This window comes from Ailuropoda melanoleuca, chromosome 4 (genome assembly GCF_002007445.2).
Source record: "Ailuropoda melanoleuca isolate Jingjing chromosome 4, ASM200744v2, whole genome shotgun sequence".
Taxonomy (NCBI): Eukaryota; Metazoa; Chordata; class Mammalia; order Carnivora; family Ursidae; genus Ailuropoda; species Ailuropoda melanoleuca.
The window spans coordinates 73,409,954-73,426,393 of NC_048221.1; the positions used below are offsets into that span (position 1 = coordinate 73,409,954).

The 16,440-nt window shown below is 38.3% G+C and overlaps 1 protein-coding gene across 1 annotated transcript in view; it reads left to right on the forward strand.

Moving 5' to 3' along the window:
- MSH2 (mutS homolog 2) overlaps window positions 1–14,151 on the forward strand; it is a 73,070-nt gene extending 58,919 nt beyond the window's left edge. Inside the window, exons 10-16 of the mRNA XM_002912422.4 lie at window positions 422–572; window positions 3,309–3,406; window positions 6,163–6,408; window positions 7,474–7,678; window positions 8,970–9,217; window positions 11,711–11,886; window positions 13,705–14,151. Of these exons, the coding sequence (XP_002912468.1) occupies window positions 422–572; window positions 3,309–3,406; window positions 6,163–6,408; window positions 7,474–7,678; window positions 8,970–9,217; window positions 11,711–11,886; window positions 13,705–13,875 (1,295 nt within the window). The 3' untranslated portion in view covers window positions 13,876–14,151. The remainder of the gene's footprint in view (window positions 1–421; window positions 573–3,308; window positions 3,407–6,162; window positions 6,409–7,473; window positions 7,679–8,969; window positions 9,218–11,710; window positions 11,887–13,704) is intronic.
- Window positions 14,152–16,440: the final 2,289 nt, after the last annotated feature.

A 16,440-nucleotide genomic window follows, 5' to 3' on the forward strand; every position in this document is an offset into this window, starting at 1 on the left:
AGTCTTAAGTTTTTGTTTGGAAAGTGTGTTTGTTCACTTTAATCCTACTCTGTATTAGTTCCAGAGAAATGCTTCAGTGAAGTAAAGAACCCTGGTGCAGAGCTCCTCAAGGGCAGGGGCCGGATTGTATCCATCCTCGTGCCCATAGCCCACTGCTGTACTCTGCAGTCTTGGATGGGTGTACCTGGAAAGTACTTCCACATCAGAAGCTACCATTAATATGAGAGTTCAAGGATTTTATAGATAGCCTTCATTCATATAGTTTTTGAGTGAAGTACAGTTTGAATATTTCCCGGTTAGATTGTCTTAATAATTTCCACTGTGCCGTCTTGTTATAAGAGTTAATTATTTTAAACATTTACATTGAAAGATGGATGTAGACGTCTATGACATACTTTTTCTTTATTTCCATATTATGAAGGTTTGGATCCTGGCAAACAGATTAAACTGGATTCCAGTGCACAGTTTGGTTATTACTTTCGCGTAACATGTAAGGAAGAAAAAGTCCTTCGTAACAATAAAAACTTCAGTACGGTGGACATTCAGAAGAATGGTGTTAAATTTACCAACAGGTTTGTATGCCTACGTTATTTTGTTAAGCCTTCAATAGGTCCATGGAACTAAATTATTCTCTGATGTGACATGAATGTTCTATGATAAGGAAGTTTTACCTTACTTGTTAATTGATATGAGGTATCAAGTAAGAATGAAGCTTTCTTTTCTTATAAGAGCCTCATCAGGTGTTCCAACACCCCTCATTAAATAACTCTCTTCCTTATTGACTGAAGTGACACTCTGGGTCTGTTTTTTTGTTTGTTTTGTTTTATAAAGGTTTTATTATTTGAGCAAGAGCACAAGCAGGGGGGTGGGTGTGGAGAGGGAGAAGCAGGCTCCCTACCAAGCAGGAAGCCTGGCATGGGGGCTCTCTCCCAAGATCCTGGGTCAAGCCCTGTATCAGGCTCTCTGCTCATTGGGGAGTCTGTTTCTGCCTCTCTCTCTCTGCCCCTCCTCCAGCTTGTGCTCTCTCACTCACTCACTCTCTCTCTGTCAAATAAATAAAATCTTTACCCAAAAAAAAAAAAAAAAGAAGATTGTTCTTGGGCACCTGTGTGGCTCAGTCGGTTAAGCATCTGCCTTTGGTTCAGGTCATAATTCTAGAATCCTGGGATCGAGTTCCGCATCAGGCTCCTTGCTCAGTGGGGAGCCTGCTTCTCTGCCTGCCTGCCAGCCCCCCACCCCCCCGCTTATGCATGCTCTATTAAATAAATAAATAAAATCTTCAAAAAAAAATTAAAAAAGATTGTTCTTTGCTATATCTGTCTCACCATTCTTTTGTCAATACAAAAGAGATTGTATTATAGTTTATGTTACACTTCCATATCGGTTAGAGTTAGTTCCCCATCATATCTCTGCTTTATAATTATTTTCACATTTGTTTTTCTAAGAAAGTTTTGATATCATTTATCAATTTAAAAAATTCTGGTATATCAGTTGGATGTATACATTAGGGAGATGCTTACCAGCCTTAGTAAGGCCACTTCCTAGATTATTGCTTTTTCAAAATCCTGTTTCATGTTGAAAAAGATTTTACAAGTTTTTCTTTTCCTTCACTGATGTTAGAACGTTTCTGAAGCAAATTGTTTATAGGTGAAAGAAGAATTATTTTGAAATAATCTTCCATGATTTGGGGTGGGGATATCTTTTTCCTTCTGTACTGTATTAGAATTTATGGCAGGCCTCACACCCACCCCTCCTGAATATTCCCAGTACTTTACAGGTAGTTTTGTGTATGTGATCCCCTTTTATCCATTTATTCAACAAGTATTTTGGGTGTTTATTATGTGCAGTCATTATTTTAGGTGTTTGGACACCCCAGGAATGAAAACAATCTGTTTGGTTTGTTTCTTGTAACAATTCTGAAATAAATAGGTTTATCTCTCATTATTTAGATGGAGAAGCTGAAACTCCCAATTCGACAACTCCCAGGATTAGACAACTAGTAACGTTAGATACTCACAGCTAGATCTCCTATTGCCCAATTTAGTAGTAGTTGTTCTTCCAGCAAACTGTATCCCTGATTCAAACTATATTCAGTAATGGCTTAGCTGAGATGGAACTTTTAGGCTATTATAACCATCTTCGAATCTCCATTGGTTAGTTATAAGTAAAAGAGATTGAGCTCAGTGACCACGTTTAGTCTAAAAGGTGTGAAGATTCCTTTATTAATTCATTTTTGTCAATAAATTGAATGCTTGCTGTGTATCTGATTCTTTGATCATGTAATTTTCCTTAAAAACCTCCAGTGTCCGTCATCTAGAAAAAGCTGCAGTCTTTATTGTAACCCACACTGTCTGGTCCCCGTCCCCATCCACTTTCATCTCTTGTTTGCTCTTCCTTCACAAAGTGGTCTCACTTTTACAATGTCTTTGCCTCTGCTTGTCTTCCTTTAATTTTTTCTCTTTGCCTGTTTCTTAGTAGTCTTTGCTGCTGCTACTTGCCCATGCGCTGTTCCTGAGCTGTGTGTATGTATTAGGCCATCAGCTAATCCATCAATTCACAATTATTGCCTTGGTCCATGTCCTCCTCCATCTAGTGAATGCTTCCCCCTCTTTCTCTTCTCCTCTGTGCTCCCATCCTGTCTTTTTTATTTCATTCCCTTCCTTTGACATCTGTGTATATTTTTCCTTTATTCTCATCCTTCATTTTTTATTTCAACCTACAGTTTTCATTTTTTCTTTACTCAGTAAGATTTGGTTTTCAAAAACATTTTCTAACTTTGACAAACTTCAGTACCAAAGACAGATATACTGTAGTAGGGAGAGAAACTATGTGGTGTGTGTGTGTGTGAATTTGAAAAGGGGGGTTGGGGCGCCTGGGTGGCTCAGTCGGTTAAGTGTCTGCTTCTCCCTCTGCCTCTGCTGCTCCCCCTGCTTGTTCTGTCTCTCTCTCGGACAAATAAATAAATAAAATCTTAAAAAAAAATGGGAGATGGTCTCTATCTGAAATGAAGATGAAGACTTAATTCCATTTACATATTTTAGAAAAGGTCACAGATCAGAATTTTACTCAGGGGAATAAATGTTACAGCAAGAATTGTGCCAGTGGGCTCTTCCAAACAGCATAAATGTAATATACTGAATTCCATCCACATCTGCCCCTAATGAGTTGCCCATTTTCTACTCACATTTTCATTTTAATTATTGTTTTGGTGCTTTATAGGATAGATGCTCTGGATATATTTTATGTAGTATACATTACTTTAGTAGATGTTTTGATACTTTTAATAATGTCGTTATCTTGACTTGCAGTAAACTGACTTCTCTCAATGAAGAGTATACCAAAAATAAAACCGAGTACGAGGAAGCCCAGGATGCCATTGTTAAAGAAATTGTCAATATTTCTTCAGGTAAATTTAATAGAACCAGTACATTAAGTGTTCTGAATATAACCTGGTTTTTAGTAATAGAAAAAGTATTGGGGTGTTTGAAGAGTGTTTTTTTTAAAAAGCTGTTACACACTGTGACTATTATGTTAGGCTACCTATAAGGTAATGAATGCTGTGTTGTGGTGGGAGAAGTAACTGGAAATAACTTTTTTTTGGGGGGGTTGCAAAATGGTGGTTTATTAAAGCACAGGGACAGGACCCATGGGCAGAAAGACCTGCTGCACCGGGGATGAGGGGTGGCTGATTACATACTATGGGTTAGGTAAGGTGGAAATAACTCTTATAAATAGAAAGATAAGGCTAGTGCAGGCTAAGGAATGGGAATACCCTGAAAAACAGACATGCATAAAAGCTCAAAATTTATTGTAGTTGTAACAAGGAAAAGAAACACCAAGGACTAAAGGCACTAATAATCTTAATCTATGGGCTCATGCTCTAAGTTTTGGAAATAAATATCACTGAAAAACAGATAGAAAATTACACATGAAGCAAGCCTTTCCAAGGTCTACGTGCCATTTTGTAGAATTTCGGAGTTCCTTCTGGAGGGCCCTGTTTGAAAAGATAGCATGGCTTGACACTATGGTATTGCCCTTGGCACAGAATGAATGTCTGTTTAGCACAAGGTGGGGCTGATGTGTTAAACTGCAAGGTTTTGCCTGTCACCACATGTGTATTGACTATAACCTTTATTGTGCCTTTCAAAGATATACCAAGGAACTACTTCAACCAAGTGATCAAAGTTGGCGTCATCAGTAATGGAACAAATGACATATATGCTCCCTGATGTGATGTAGAGGGAAGGGCACAGTATTGCCCATGTGGTATTCTTGACAAAAATGTTTAACCTGATTGTTAACAAGAAGGGAAAACGGAGATAAATTTAGATTGTGGGACATTCTTTTTAAAGCTTGTACTCTTTAAAAATGTCTGTGTCATGGTAGCAAAAAAGGAATGGCCAGGATCTGTTCTAGATTATAGGAGACTTGTGGAGACATAACAAGCAAATCAGTAGATGGTCCTTGAATGGATCCAGGACTAGGAGTTGGGGGTGGGAAAGAGCTATCAAGGACACTCAGGACAAATTGGCGAAGTTTAATAAGAAAGAACATGGTATTGGTGTCGTATTTCTTGGGTGGTGTGTATTGTGAGTAAGTAGGAGGATGTCCTCATTTCCAGGATATTCATGCTGAATTACAGAGTGGTAAAAAGTCATTTAAAAACTATGTGCTTGTATAATTCTGTAAATTATTTTACTGTTATGAATTTTATAGTAAATCAAAAGACACATAAAACTTAAGGATTTTTTAAAAAAATTATTTATTTGAGAGAGCACAAATGGGGTGGGGAGAGACAGAAGAAGAGGGAGAAGCAGACTCCCCACTGAGCAGGGAGCCCGATGCAGGGCTCAGTCCCAGGACCCTAAGATCATGAACAGAGCTGAAGGCAGACATTTTGAAGAACGCTATAAATACTGTATATTCAAACTGGGAGTCTTCCTCAGGAAAAATATTAACTCTGATTCATCAAGCACCTTCTAGGTTAAAGCTGCTAGCTTTAAACGTTTAAATGGAGGGTGTTTTGTATTTAGAGTTTCCTTGAATTAATTAGTTTCTTTTTCTCTCTCCCCCTCTCTCTCTCTCTCTCTCAAGATTTTATTTGTTTATTTGGGAGCGAGAATGAGAGAGCATGAGCAGAGGGGAGAGGGAGAAGCAGATTCCTAGCTGAGCAGGGAGCCCAATGCAGGACTTGATCCCAGGACCTTGCGATCATGATCTGAGCCGAAGGCAGATGCTTAACTAACTGAGCCACCCAGGTGCCCCTAGAGTTACCTCGAATTTAAATGAAACCTTTTCTTGGTCTAATATACACATTATCTGTATTTAAAAATGTAATGGAGCAGGGCATATTAAAATTTAAGAATCTATTCTAAACATTTTGGCCATTTTTATTGTTTGAACATGAATTACCTACCATGTATCGGACTTTTTAGTGTACATAATAGCTTTTAGTTTTAATGTTCTAGAAGAGTAGAATCTCACTGAAAGTATTTTAAGGGACAATTATGGATCTAAATTTTGCTAAAATTCAACTGCATGTGGTACTGATGGGGGAAAAAAAGCTCAAGTAACCCTCCTAAGGTTTATGTAGGCACGGGCCTTGATGGTCACATCATCATATCTGACAACCTGGTGTTTGCATGTATCTTATGATAAGCAGCTGTGTGTTTTCTATTTTAATGGATTTTTGTAAGGGAGGGCATCACACTCTTTCTATTTTTGAAATCTATTCATAGTAGGGGAAGATGTAGTAATACATTTTAACCTTGTGGTGAGGTTTTAGGTGTTCTTTCAAGTTTAGTTATGGCAAACTTCTGTTAATTTTTTAAAAAGTATATAAGAAAATGGATTTTAAAATCCCAAATAGGGGAGTTAAATTTATTCCTATAACTGCTTATATGTATTTTCTTTCTTTTTTTTTTTTAAGATTTATTTATTTGACAGAGACAGAGACAGCCAGCGAGAGAGGGAACTCAAGCAGGGGGAGTGGGAGAGGAAGAAGCAGGCTCATAGCGAAAGAGCCTGATGGGGGGCTCGATCCCATAACGCCGGATCACGCCCTGAGCTGAAGGCAGACGCTTAACCGCTGTGCCACCCAGGCGCCCCTATATGTATTTTCTTTATTCAGTATCCCTGTGCACATTTCCTGTTTTTATACAGGCTACGTAGAACCAATGCAGACGCTCAATGACGTGTTAGCTCAGCTGGACGCTGTTGTCAGCTTTGCTCACGTGTCCAATGCAGCACCTGTTCCATATGTGCGACCGGTCATTTTGGAGAAAGGACAAGGAAGAATTACATTGAAAGCATCCAGACATGCTTGTGTTGAAGTTCAAGATGAAGTTGCTTTTATCCCTAATGATGTTCACTTCGAAAAGGATAAACAGATGTTCCACATCATTACTGGTAAAAACAAAAAAAACAGCAAAACCCACAAGAACCTTATTTGTGGACTTTTTTTGGGGTAATGTTTTTCCCTTTTTTAATGTTGGAGTGGAAGTATTTAAAACTGATGAAGAAAATCCTAGTTCTTGACGTTAGAAAGAGAACATGTTATTCATCCTAGTTGGTAATATGTTCACATTTGGGTTAGAGGGAAGATTTGGAAGGAGGGGGAGGCCTTAGAGTGAATGTCATCTTTATATGAAACTTCTGTTCCAGGGGTTTAGTTCATTTAAAAATGAACATGCCTTCAAACCTCAAAGCCTACCTTTGAGCCAGACCTTTCAATAGTGAGGTCATTGAAGGTCAAGCAGAACTGACTGCTGGAATGACCTCTGCTTAGGGTAGCAATTCTTTTAAAGACATGCGACTGTATTCATGTGAACTTTGAAAAAAGTGTGCTTGTAGACTAATGCAGCATGTCTCAAACTGAAGTATTTTTAGATCTTAACCAGATTCTAGAAAACAAAAGTGGAGGGGGGTAGTCTTGGGCAAATGTATTTGGGAAAAAGTCAGTGATAATATTCTAGTTCCCCAAATGGATTTTCAAGTTCATATGATCTAACCCGGACAAATAAATTGTACTTCAGAAAAAGTAGGGTTGTATCTTAGGGCTTTAGTGTGGAGTTTAAGTGATTTGAAGGATTAGACCATATGACCCATTCACTAATAGCCTCGTTTATTAATGAATTACAGTGTTTAGTTGGTTAATCAATTAGGTGTGTACTACTTTACTGGATGACATAAAGTTATCTGTAGGCAGCTGTATGAGCTGTGGAAAAATCAATCTATGGTTCTTCTAGGCAAATTACAGGTAAGGTATATTTCTCATGGTCCTCTTGATGAGGGTGCCATGTAGGTTTGTCCGAAGGGAAGATAGCATTCCTCTGGCAGTTGATGGTTCCGCTGCTTACGTGCCATATCTGTAGGGCCCGGTGATTAGCCACAAATGTGCGATTTAGGACTAGCAGTTTATTAGTGGCAGAAATAAATTAATAATCTTGCTTTTTGATGTGATTTATTTTAAAGGCCCCAATATGGGAGGTAAATCCACATATATTCGCCAAACTGGGGTGATAGTTCTCATGGCCCAGATTGGGTGTTTTGTGCCATGTGAGTCAGCGGAAGTGTCCATTGTGGACTGCATCTTGGCCCGTGTAGGGGCTGGTGACAGTCAGTTGAAAGGAGTCTCCACATTCATGGCTGAAATGCTAGAAACTGCTTCTATTCTCAGGTGAGTGATTTTCCCAGTCCCCTCAAAACGGAAATGAATGTCCTGTCCTGTGGGAAGTACATTTGCAGATTCATCTATAAAACATCGGAGAACCTTTATCTATAATAGTTTTCTTGTGAACTTTGTGCACTTCATATTATCTTAAAAGGGTAATTGGTAATAGTTGAGGAAAGGTTTGATTTTTAAATTTGTCTTAAGGCTTCTGGTAGTTGTTCACTTTTTGACCCCCACTGCTATTATGCTTTTGCTTGAACTGTTTACAATACCTGAAATGTTTACCCATGTCCTTTCCAATCTTACAGAAATTCTACTTCTCTGATGACTTTCCTTGTCACATAATCCTTAGATCATGGGTATTTCTTCCCTGAATTCTTTGACATCCCTGTAATTTATTTGGTTTTTTATTTTAGAGGTTACTGAAATCTCTTGTCTTTATTTCATTTTTTAGGCGCTTTTTTAAAGGTAGAGAAGCTATGCCTTCCGTTTCTTGGTGTCTTCTAAAGCACTTCACATATAGTAGATCCCTAGGAAATTACTGTTCATTTTTTGTTTGTGGGGAATTTTAGAAGCAGTACAAATATTTGGTATAGTAATTGGTCAGCAAGCTAATATTCATAACTTTAAAAATTAAATAAGCAAAAGGTATCAGTGGCAATTCACAGAAAAATAAATGACCAGTAAGGACATGAAGAACTGTCGCATTCTTGGGGCGCCTGGGTGGCTCAGTCAGATAAACATGCAGCTCTTGATCTTAGCTCATGTGGTGATCTCAGGGTCGTGAGTTCAAGCCCCACATTGGGCTCCATGCTGAGTGTGGGGAAAAAAAAAATACTGTTGCATTCTCTAATTGAGAAAAATTCCCCTCCTTACATTTGGTTAAAGAAGAAAAAAGGAATGTGAATATCTGATTGCTGAGGCTGTGGCCAGCGTGCCAGTTTACATGACCACCATCTGTGTGTTCATAACATGACACCTTTGTCCCATCTTCATGCAGTATTATTTTCTAAAATCTGGGCTGGTTTGATTGGCAAGAAATAAATGATAGCTGATTTGGAAATTCTTTGATTACTGGTGAGATTGGTAATTTAAAAAATATGTATTCACTATTTGTTTCCTTTTCCATCAGTTGTTTATGACTGCTCATTTTCTTCTTTTAATTGACTATTGAATTTTTTATATGTTAAGATAATCTTTTATGTTTGTGGTACATCCTTCCCATTGTATTGCCTTAATTTTGTTTTTTTGCATTATCACATATCATGGGCGATTTTCATGTAATTATGTGTTTCAGGTCTGCAACCAAAGATTCTTTGATAATCATAGATGAGTTGGGAAGAGGAACCTCTACCTATGATGGATTTGGGTTAGCGTGGGCTATATCAGAGTACATTGCAACAAAGATTGGTGCTTTTTGCATGTTTGCAACACATTTTCATGAACTTACTGCCTTGGCCAATCAGATACCAACTGTTAATAATCTACATGTCACAGCACTAACTACTGAAGAGACCTTAACTATGCTTTATCAGGTGAAGAAAGGTGAGTGTAAACCACTGGTGTGCTGTAAATTAGGTGTGGCAGTGGGAAACTTCTACCCTTGACATCATCAGTCATTGCCCGCCTTATTCTGAGTATGAATTATTGATGTTTGTACAGAACACACTCTTAGTTCATAATCTGGGTACAAGGACAGGGTCCATTGTATTTCTGTGTCTCATACTAGGACCACTCATTATTAGACAGTTACAGAAAGAATAACCCATGCTCTTCAACATTACCACAGAGGGTTTTGTACCTCCCATGGCAGCCTGATTCCTTGTCAAAGTATCTACTAGATAGTAGCAGTCATAAGCTTTATAGTTCCAAGGCTCTGTTACTGTTGAAGAAACCATTTATTACAGTTATCTCATTGTATTTTTAAGGGTGTGTTACATAAACAGGTTCATTTGAAGGTAGGGTTTCCACAAATCCTGAAATTGTTAGTAGTTCTCAAATAGGGAATGACTTGTTGGCATTTCATCCTTTCAGAAAAGTTTGTCATTTGTGGGTCTGGCTAATGAGATTTACCAAGTTGAAGAGATTAACATGCAGTAAAGTTTTTGCTGCCTCAGCATTTCACCAGTCATTGGAATAGCTTTTTTAGATGGCTTTCTGATTTTCCAAGAACACATTTTCTTGCATCAGTTGGTTGCACATAAGTACAATATTATTTTTGGTTCTTTTGTCCTTTGTTGCTTATGCTTCAGTGGGAATCCTTTTGACTTACTGTGTTTACAGTATTATGATTATTACTGATATAAAATATAGATACGTTTAGGGGCACCTGGGTGGTTCAGTTGGGTAAGCATCTGCCTTTGGCTCAAGTCATGATCCCAGAGTCCTGGGATAGAGTCCCGTGTCTGGCTCCCTGCTCAGCAGGGAAGCCTGCTTCTCCCTCTCCCTCTGCCGCTCACCCTGCTTGTGCTTTCCCACTTCTGTCAAATAAATAAATAAAATCTTTTTAAAAATAAACAAAATAAAATATAGATACTTTCAGTTGGACCTGGCATTTAGCATGAAGTTGAAGTTTTGCGTTTTGTATGATAAATGGGTTCAGAATTTGATTAGAGAGAGAGTGCCTGCGTGTAAGAGGGCAGGGAGGGGCTGAGAGAATCTTCAAGCAGACTCCCCGCTGAACATGGAGCCTGCTGTGAGGCTTGATTTCAGACACACACACACACACACACACACACACCTCAGACAGACACACACACACACACCTCACACAGACACACACACACACACACACACACACACACACACACACACACACGCAATCTTGACCTGAGCCGAAACCAAGAGTTGGATACTTAACCGACTGAGCCACCCAGATGCTTCAAGAAGTGGGTTCAGAATTTTATTTTATTTTTAATTTTTTAAAAAGAATTTATTTATTTATTTGACACAGAGGGAGTGAGCACGAGCAGGGGGCAGAGGGAGAGAGAGAAGCAGACTCCTCCCTGAGCAGGGAGCCCGATGAAGGGCTCGATCCCAGGACGTGGGATCATGACCTCAGCAAAAGGCAGATGCTTAACCAGCTGGGCCGGCCAGGCTCCCCTGGGTTCAGAATTTTAAAAGACCAAATGACCTGAGGATAAGATAGGAATAAATCCATCCATCAGTGTGGATGCTTATCAAACATTTGCTTCTATTTTATTTTTGTTTGTTTCTCTTATTTGTGCAGAGTATCCAGCCCCAGAATGTATGAGATATATAACTAGGCCAAAAAAATTTTACAGTTGATACATAGTTGAGGCAAAAATGAAAGCTCCATGATAACTCTGTGAGCATCATTTGTATTAAACGTCCCTTTATTTTCTGCGAATGGGGATGAAGATAAGCTACCTAGTCCATAAAATTTACTAGTAATTTGGGTCCAAGATTCCATTGTCATGTGTTTACAGTAGTTCAGAATTAGAATAAGGTTATGTAAGAATGGTAAGTAACTTTCCTAAGACTAGTGTTGTAAATATTTGTATTTATCCAACCAGTTTCCTGAAGTCACTGTCGAAAAAATTATGTAGGCAGATCTAGAGGCTGGACCGTTCAGTAATAAGCCATATATTTTGAATTTAAGTGTTCTTAATTAGTGACACATTTGGTTTTTTTTCTTCTTACTTTTTTTAGTTCCTCTCTTATGAAATGAGAAAACCTCAGAAGGGTAATTGAGTTGATTAATTTTTCTTCAGATTCTGGTATTTGTCCAGACCTCTGAGGATTTGCTATCAAGCTCTTTTTTTTTTTTTTTGATATTTTTATTTTTCCTACTACATTTGTCAAGGATAAAATAAAACACTGTGTGCCGAGTCATAATTACTTTCCACTGAAGGCTTAATTAAAATTCCTTCATCTAAGTTACTCTGAAACATTTGGCTGATGTATTTGAAATACAGAATTAAGTTTCCAAAGGACAGGGTGAGATGGGTAGGTTCCGTTTACATCGGTTGCTCTCTCTTTCTGCCCTGCTCCTCACTGCCCCCAAATTTCTTACAGGTGTCTGTGATCAGAGTTTTGGGATTCACGTCGCAGAGCTTGCCAATTTCCCTAGGCATGTAATAGAGTGTGCGAGACAAAAGGCTCTGGAGCTAGAGGAGTTTCAGAATATTGGAGAATCACAAGGATATGATGACATGGAGCCAGCCGCAAAGAGGTGCTATCTGGAAAGAGAGGTTTGTCACATTGTGTTTGTAATTATTTAACCCCGTGTTGTTAGATCTGTCGGGTCGCCTGTGGTTCTGATACTTACTTGATCATTCATTGTTGCCTTTCACTTAAATTTCTGTGCGTGGCAAAGACTTCATCTGTATTGTTTTGATTTCTGCACTATGTACCTGACCAGAAGAGAGCATGTCAGTACCACATTTAAAACGTAGGAGGATAGGATGTTAGTCTAGGCTTAAAGTAAGTATTCAAAAGAGTTACAGATGCCCAAGCACTGTTTTGATTACTTCACGAACAAATAGGTTAAGTCCAGTTAATTGCATATTTACTCAGTAATTACTTAATTAAGGGAATAACAAAGAAATAAGCACAGTTCTTGTCTAACAGTTGTCTAGAATCTAGTTGGGGAGATAATAACATGTCAAGGAGAATAATGGGGTATATGATATGTTTACTTTGGAAAGCTCTTTGTGGGCAGGTGTTTCAGTTCTCACGGGAGAAGTGCATCTTCAGTTAGGCCTTCTCTGAGTGATGGGTGAAATTTCCATGTTCACACAGAAAGGTACAACATATGCCCAATGTATTTTTTTTTTTTTTAAGTAAAGGATAATTCTCTGCAATAATCAAAAGGATCTTAATTCACTGCTGGGTCCTGGCAGCATTTATTGTGGTTATGCATTGTGAGAACTTCTTGTCATGATTTTAGCTTTTACCCAGTGAGTTTTTTGATGTTCCTCCCTGATGGATAGATAATTGTTATGATAATAGATGATCATGTATGATTTTTAAGCTTAAAAGGTACAGTTTTGTCTGCTGTACCTGTACAGGCAGGAGAAATGCATTATATCTTGTGCATTATGCCTTAGTTAGGGAGGTTGCTGTGGAATGGACTTGTTAGCAGCACCACAGCTGTTGGTGATCTGGGGTTAGGTAGGCTCTTTTATGTAATCCCTGGTTTCCAACTACAGCAGAAACCATGTACTTTTGATAATATTAATTACATTGTATTTTGAAAAAACTTGAAGCTAAGGGAGATGCGTAACTGTCAGTGTTCTGTCTAGATTCTGTCATTACTTGAAAATAATACTCTTGTTATTTAATAGAGAAATGTATCTTCTTTACCTCACCATTTGGGTATCTACCTTTCAACCCTTAAGGTACTTATTACCAACAAGCTCCGTGTATGAAAAGCAGACTTTTTAGTTCTGCTTCATATGTGATGATAAGCATTTACATAGTACTTAACCTTTGCCAAGCACTGTTCTAATAAGCACATATACTCACTCTCCAGTTCTCCCAACAGCCCTGTGAGGTTGGAATATTATCATTCCCATGTTATGAATGAGGAATGTGGGTTAAGGAATTTCCCATGATCACATGGCAAGGAATGGCTATGCTCTAGAATGCCAATAACTGGCCAGTAAAATGTAATTTAGAAATTCTGTGTGTCTATGAGTCCTGAATTTTCAGTGACCATTTATGCCTTATAGTATTTATAAACCTTGAGTTCTTTTTCTCCCAGAAGATTGTTTATATATCGATTATAAAAGATGAGTGATTTAGTAACTACTAAAATATTGAGCCCCTTTTCATTAGCAGCTGAAAATGTATTTATAAATATCCTTTAATGACTTGCTATGAAGAAATATGGTCAACTAAGGGCTTTCTATATATTCTGGATAGTGCACACTTAAAATTTAAAGAATGTTCTTTGAATATTGGGTGGTGTATTTAGATTGAAACTTAATGAAAAAATTCATTACAATTTATTGTGACTTTTTAGAAAGATGTTTTGAAGACTAATGGAACATTCATATATCTTTCAGCAAGGTGAAAAAATTATTCAGGAGTTTTTATCCAAGGTGAAGCAAGTGCCTTTTACTGAAATGTCAGAAGAAAACATCACAATGAAGTTAAAACAGCTGAAAGCTGAGGTAATAGCAAAGAATAATAGTTTTGTAAATGAAATCATTTCACGAATCAAAGTTACTACATGAGAAAATCCCACCAAAGGAGCGAAGAGAATTCTGATAAGCTGTTGTCTTTAACACTTTTGTATTGTTTTTTATTAACCCTGTTTTCATATTGCCGGCAATTTGAGACCCATGGGATATCAACTTAATAAAATATTTAATAATACTTTGAGTACATTTTCAAAGATTTTTATTTTGGAAGAATGAGAGCTGTAGCTGAGGAATACTTAAATGGACATGGGCAATAGTAGGCAATGTGTTGAATTTCATAAATAAAGTCATGTAGTTTGTGGAATTTGACATGTGTTGTATTTCTTTGTAGTAGGGCTTGTATACAAGTTTCTTCCCAAATGGTGTGGAAAAAGCATGTCGCACCCAAAGACTTTGCAAAAGTAAAGGCCCTTAAAACTAGAAGGAACCATGGAAATTACTTCCATTGATCTCCACAGTGTCCATATGTTGGCAGGAGCCAGGTTGGCTGGATACACATTAGCCAAGGAATTTATTATAAACCTGAAGTCCTAGTGTGACCCTTCAGCCTGTCGGCTGTTCTCCCACCTCTCTCTGTGGGGAGACTTAGAAATCAGGTTTTAATAAAACCATTCAGATTAGGAACCCTGATTTAGTCTACTTCTCTTATTTTACAGGAAAGAGATGGAATGGTTAAGAGTTAGTGGCTAGCCCTGCTGAATATGGGTGGGGAGGACCATCTTTCCAATAGTGACGGGATGATGGGGTATCCGTGTAAGAACAAAATGACATTGGATCCCTGCTCCATATATGAAAATGAACTCCAGTGAATTTTTGATCTAAATGAATAAGCAAAACTGCAAAGCTTTTAGTGTTTAGTTTTTTAGTTCTATAGAAAATAATACAGGGACATACATTTTCATGATCTTGGCTTTGGGAAAGATATCTTTAAGTCACAACACCATCCACTCAGGTATATTGAAACTATTTCTTTTCATTAAAAGGCATCACAGAGTGAAAAGACTAGATCCATAATGGGAGAATATATTGGCACTCTATAAGATACCAAAGGATTTATTACCAGAATATACAAAGAACTATACAGTTACTAAGAAAATGGGCATTTAAGAGTTTTAATACATCTCAATAACAAAAAGACAATCCAGTTAAAAGCCAAAGGATCTGAAGAAAGATTTTTCCAAGGAAAATGTACACATGGCCAATAAGCACATGAAAAGGTACAAGATAGCATCAGGGAGATACCAGTCACAAGCACAGTGAGCTACCACTTCGCACCCATTAGGACAGCTAAAATCAAAAGTCCAATAACAAGTATTGATGAGGATGTGGAGGAATTGGAGTTCTCATCCACTGAGAAACGTAAATGGTACAGTCACTTTGGAAAATAGCCTGGCATCTTCTCAAACAGAGTTACCATATGACTCAGCATTTCCATCCCTAGGTGTATATCCAAGAGAAACCCATCCACATAAAAACTTGAGCACGAAAGTTTATAACAGGATTTTTCATAATAACCAAAAAGTGGAAGCACCCCAATTGGTCAAGGCCAATGGATGAATTAAAGGAACATACAAAATGTGGGATACCTATACAGTGGAATGTTATTTTGCCGTAAAAGGAATGAAAGACTGCTACATCTACAGCTTGGATGACGTGGATGCACATGAGTGATGAAGCCAGGTACAAGAGTTTATGTATTATATGAGTCCATTAATATGAGAGTCCAGAATATAAAAAACTACAGAAAGAGTAGTTGAGCAGTTGCACAGGGCTGGTGTGCAGACAATGGGTGGCTAGGGAGGTGATATGATAGCTAAAGTTTCTTTTTGAAATGAAAATGTTGTAAAACGTGATGGTTGCACCTATCTGAGTATACCAAAAGCCATTGAATTGTACACTTCAAATGGGTGACTTGTATGGTGTCTGAATGACATCTCCATAAAATTTGGTCCAAAAAAAGTTCAGGGACTTTACCCAAGAGAAGTCTAAATGGTCCATGTATGTGAAAAGGTTTTCAATCACCATTCAGAAAAATGAAAATGAAAACTATGCTGGGTTACACCTCCCACCCCAGCAGACTGACAGCGTGACAGTGCCCACTGTTAGCGAAGATGTGAGGATATGACATGCCAGTCCACATCCCGCTGGTGGGAATAATTTTCTGGTACAGCGAAAATATGCATAGGACCCAGCAATTCTCCTAGGTGCATACTCTAGAAATGGTTGGACGTGTTGCACTCTGATGAGTATGCAAGAATGTTTGTGACAGACACTAGCTGGAAACGACCCAGCTATGGAAAGGAACGACAGCTCTACACAATGTCACGGATGGCATCTTAACAACAATAAGCAAAAGAAATGAGAGATGGGAATAGTAGTTTTTTCCCCGAGTAGGTAAATACTGTTTGGTGGTGCATTCATAGGGGCTGAGACTGAAGAACAAGAACATTGAATATGGAAGTCCCGAGAGTGGTTGTCTCTGGAGACCCGGGTGCTGCGGGGGAGGCGGCCCCTTAGCGGGCTTCCGGAGAGCTACAGCATTGCCTTCTGGCGGGTGGTGGTCGCTCAGGGGCTTTCTAGTTACTGTGAAACTGCCAG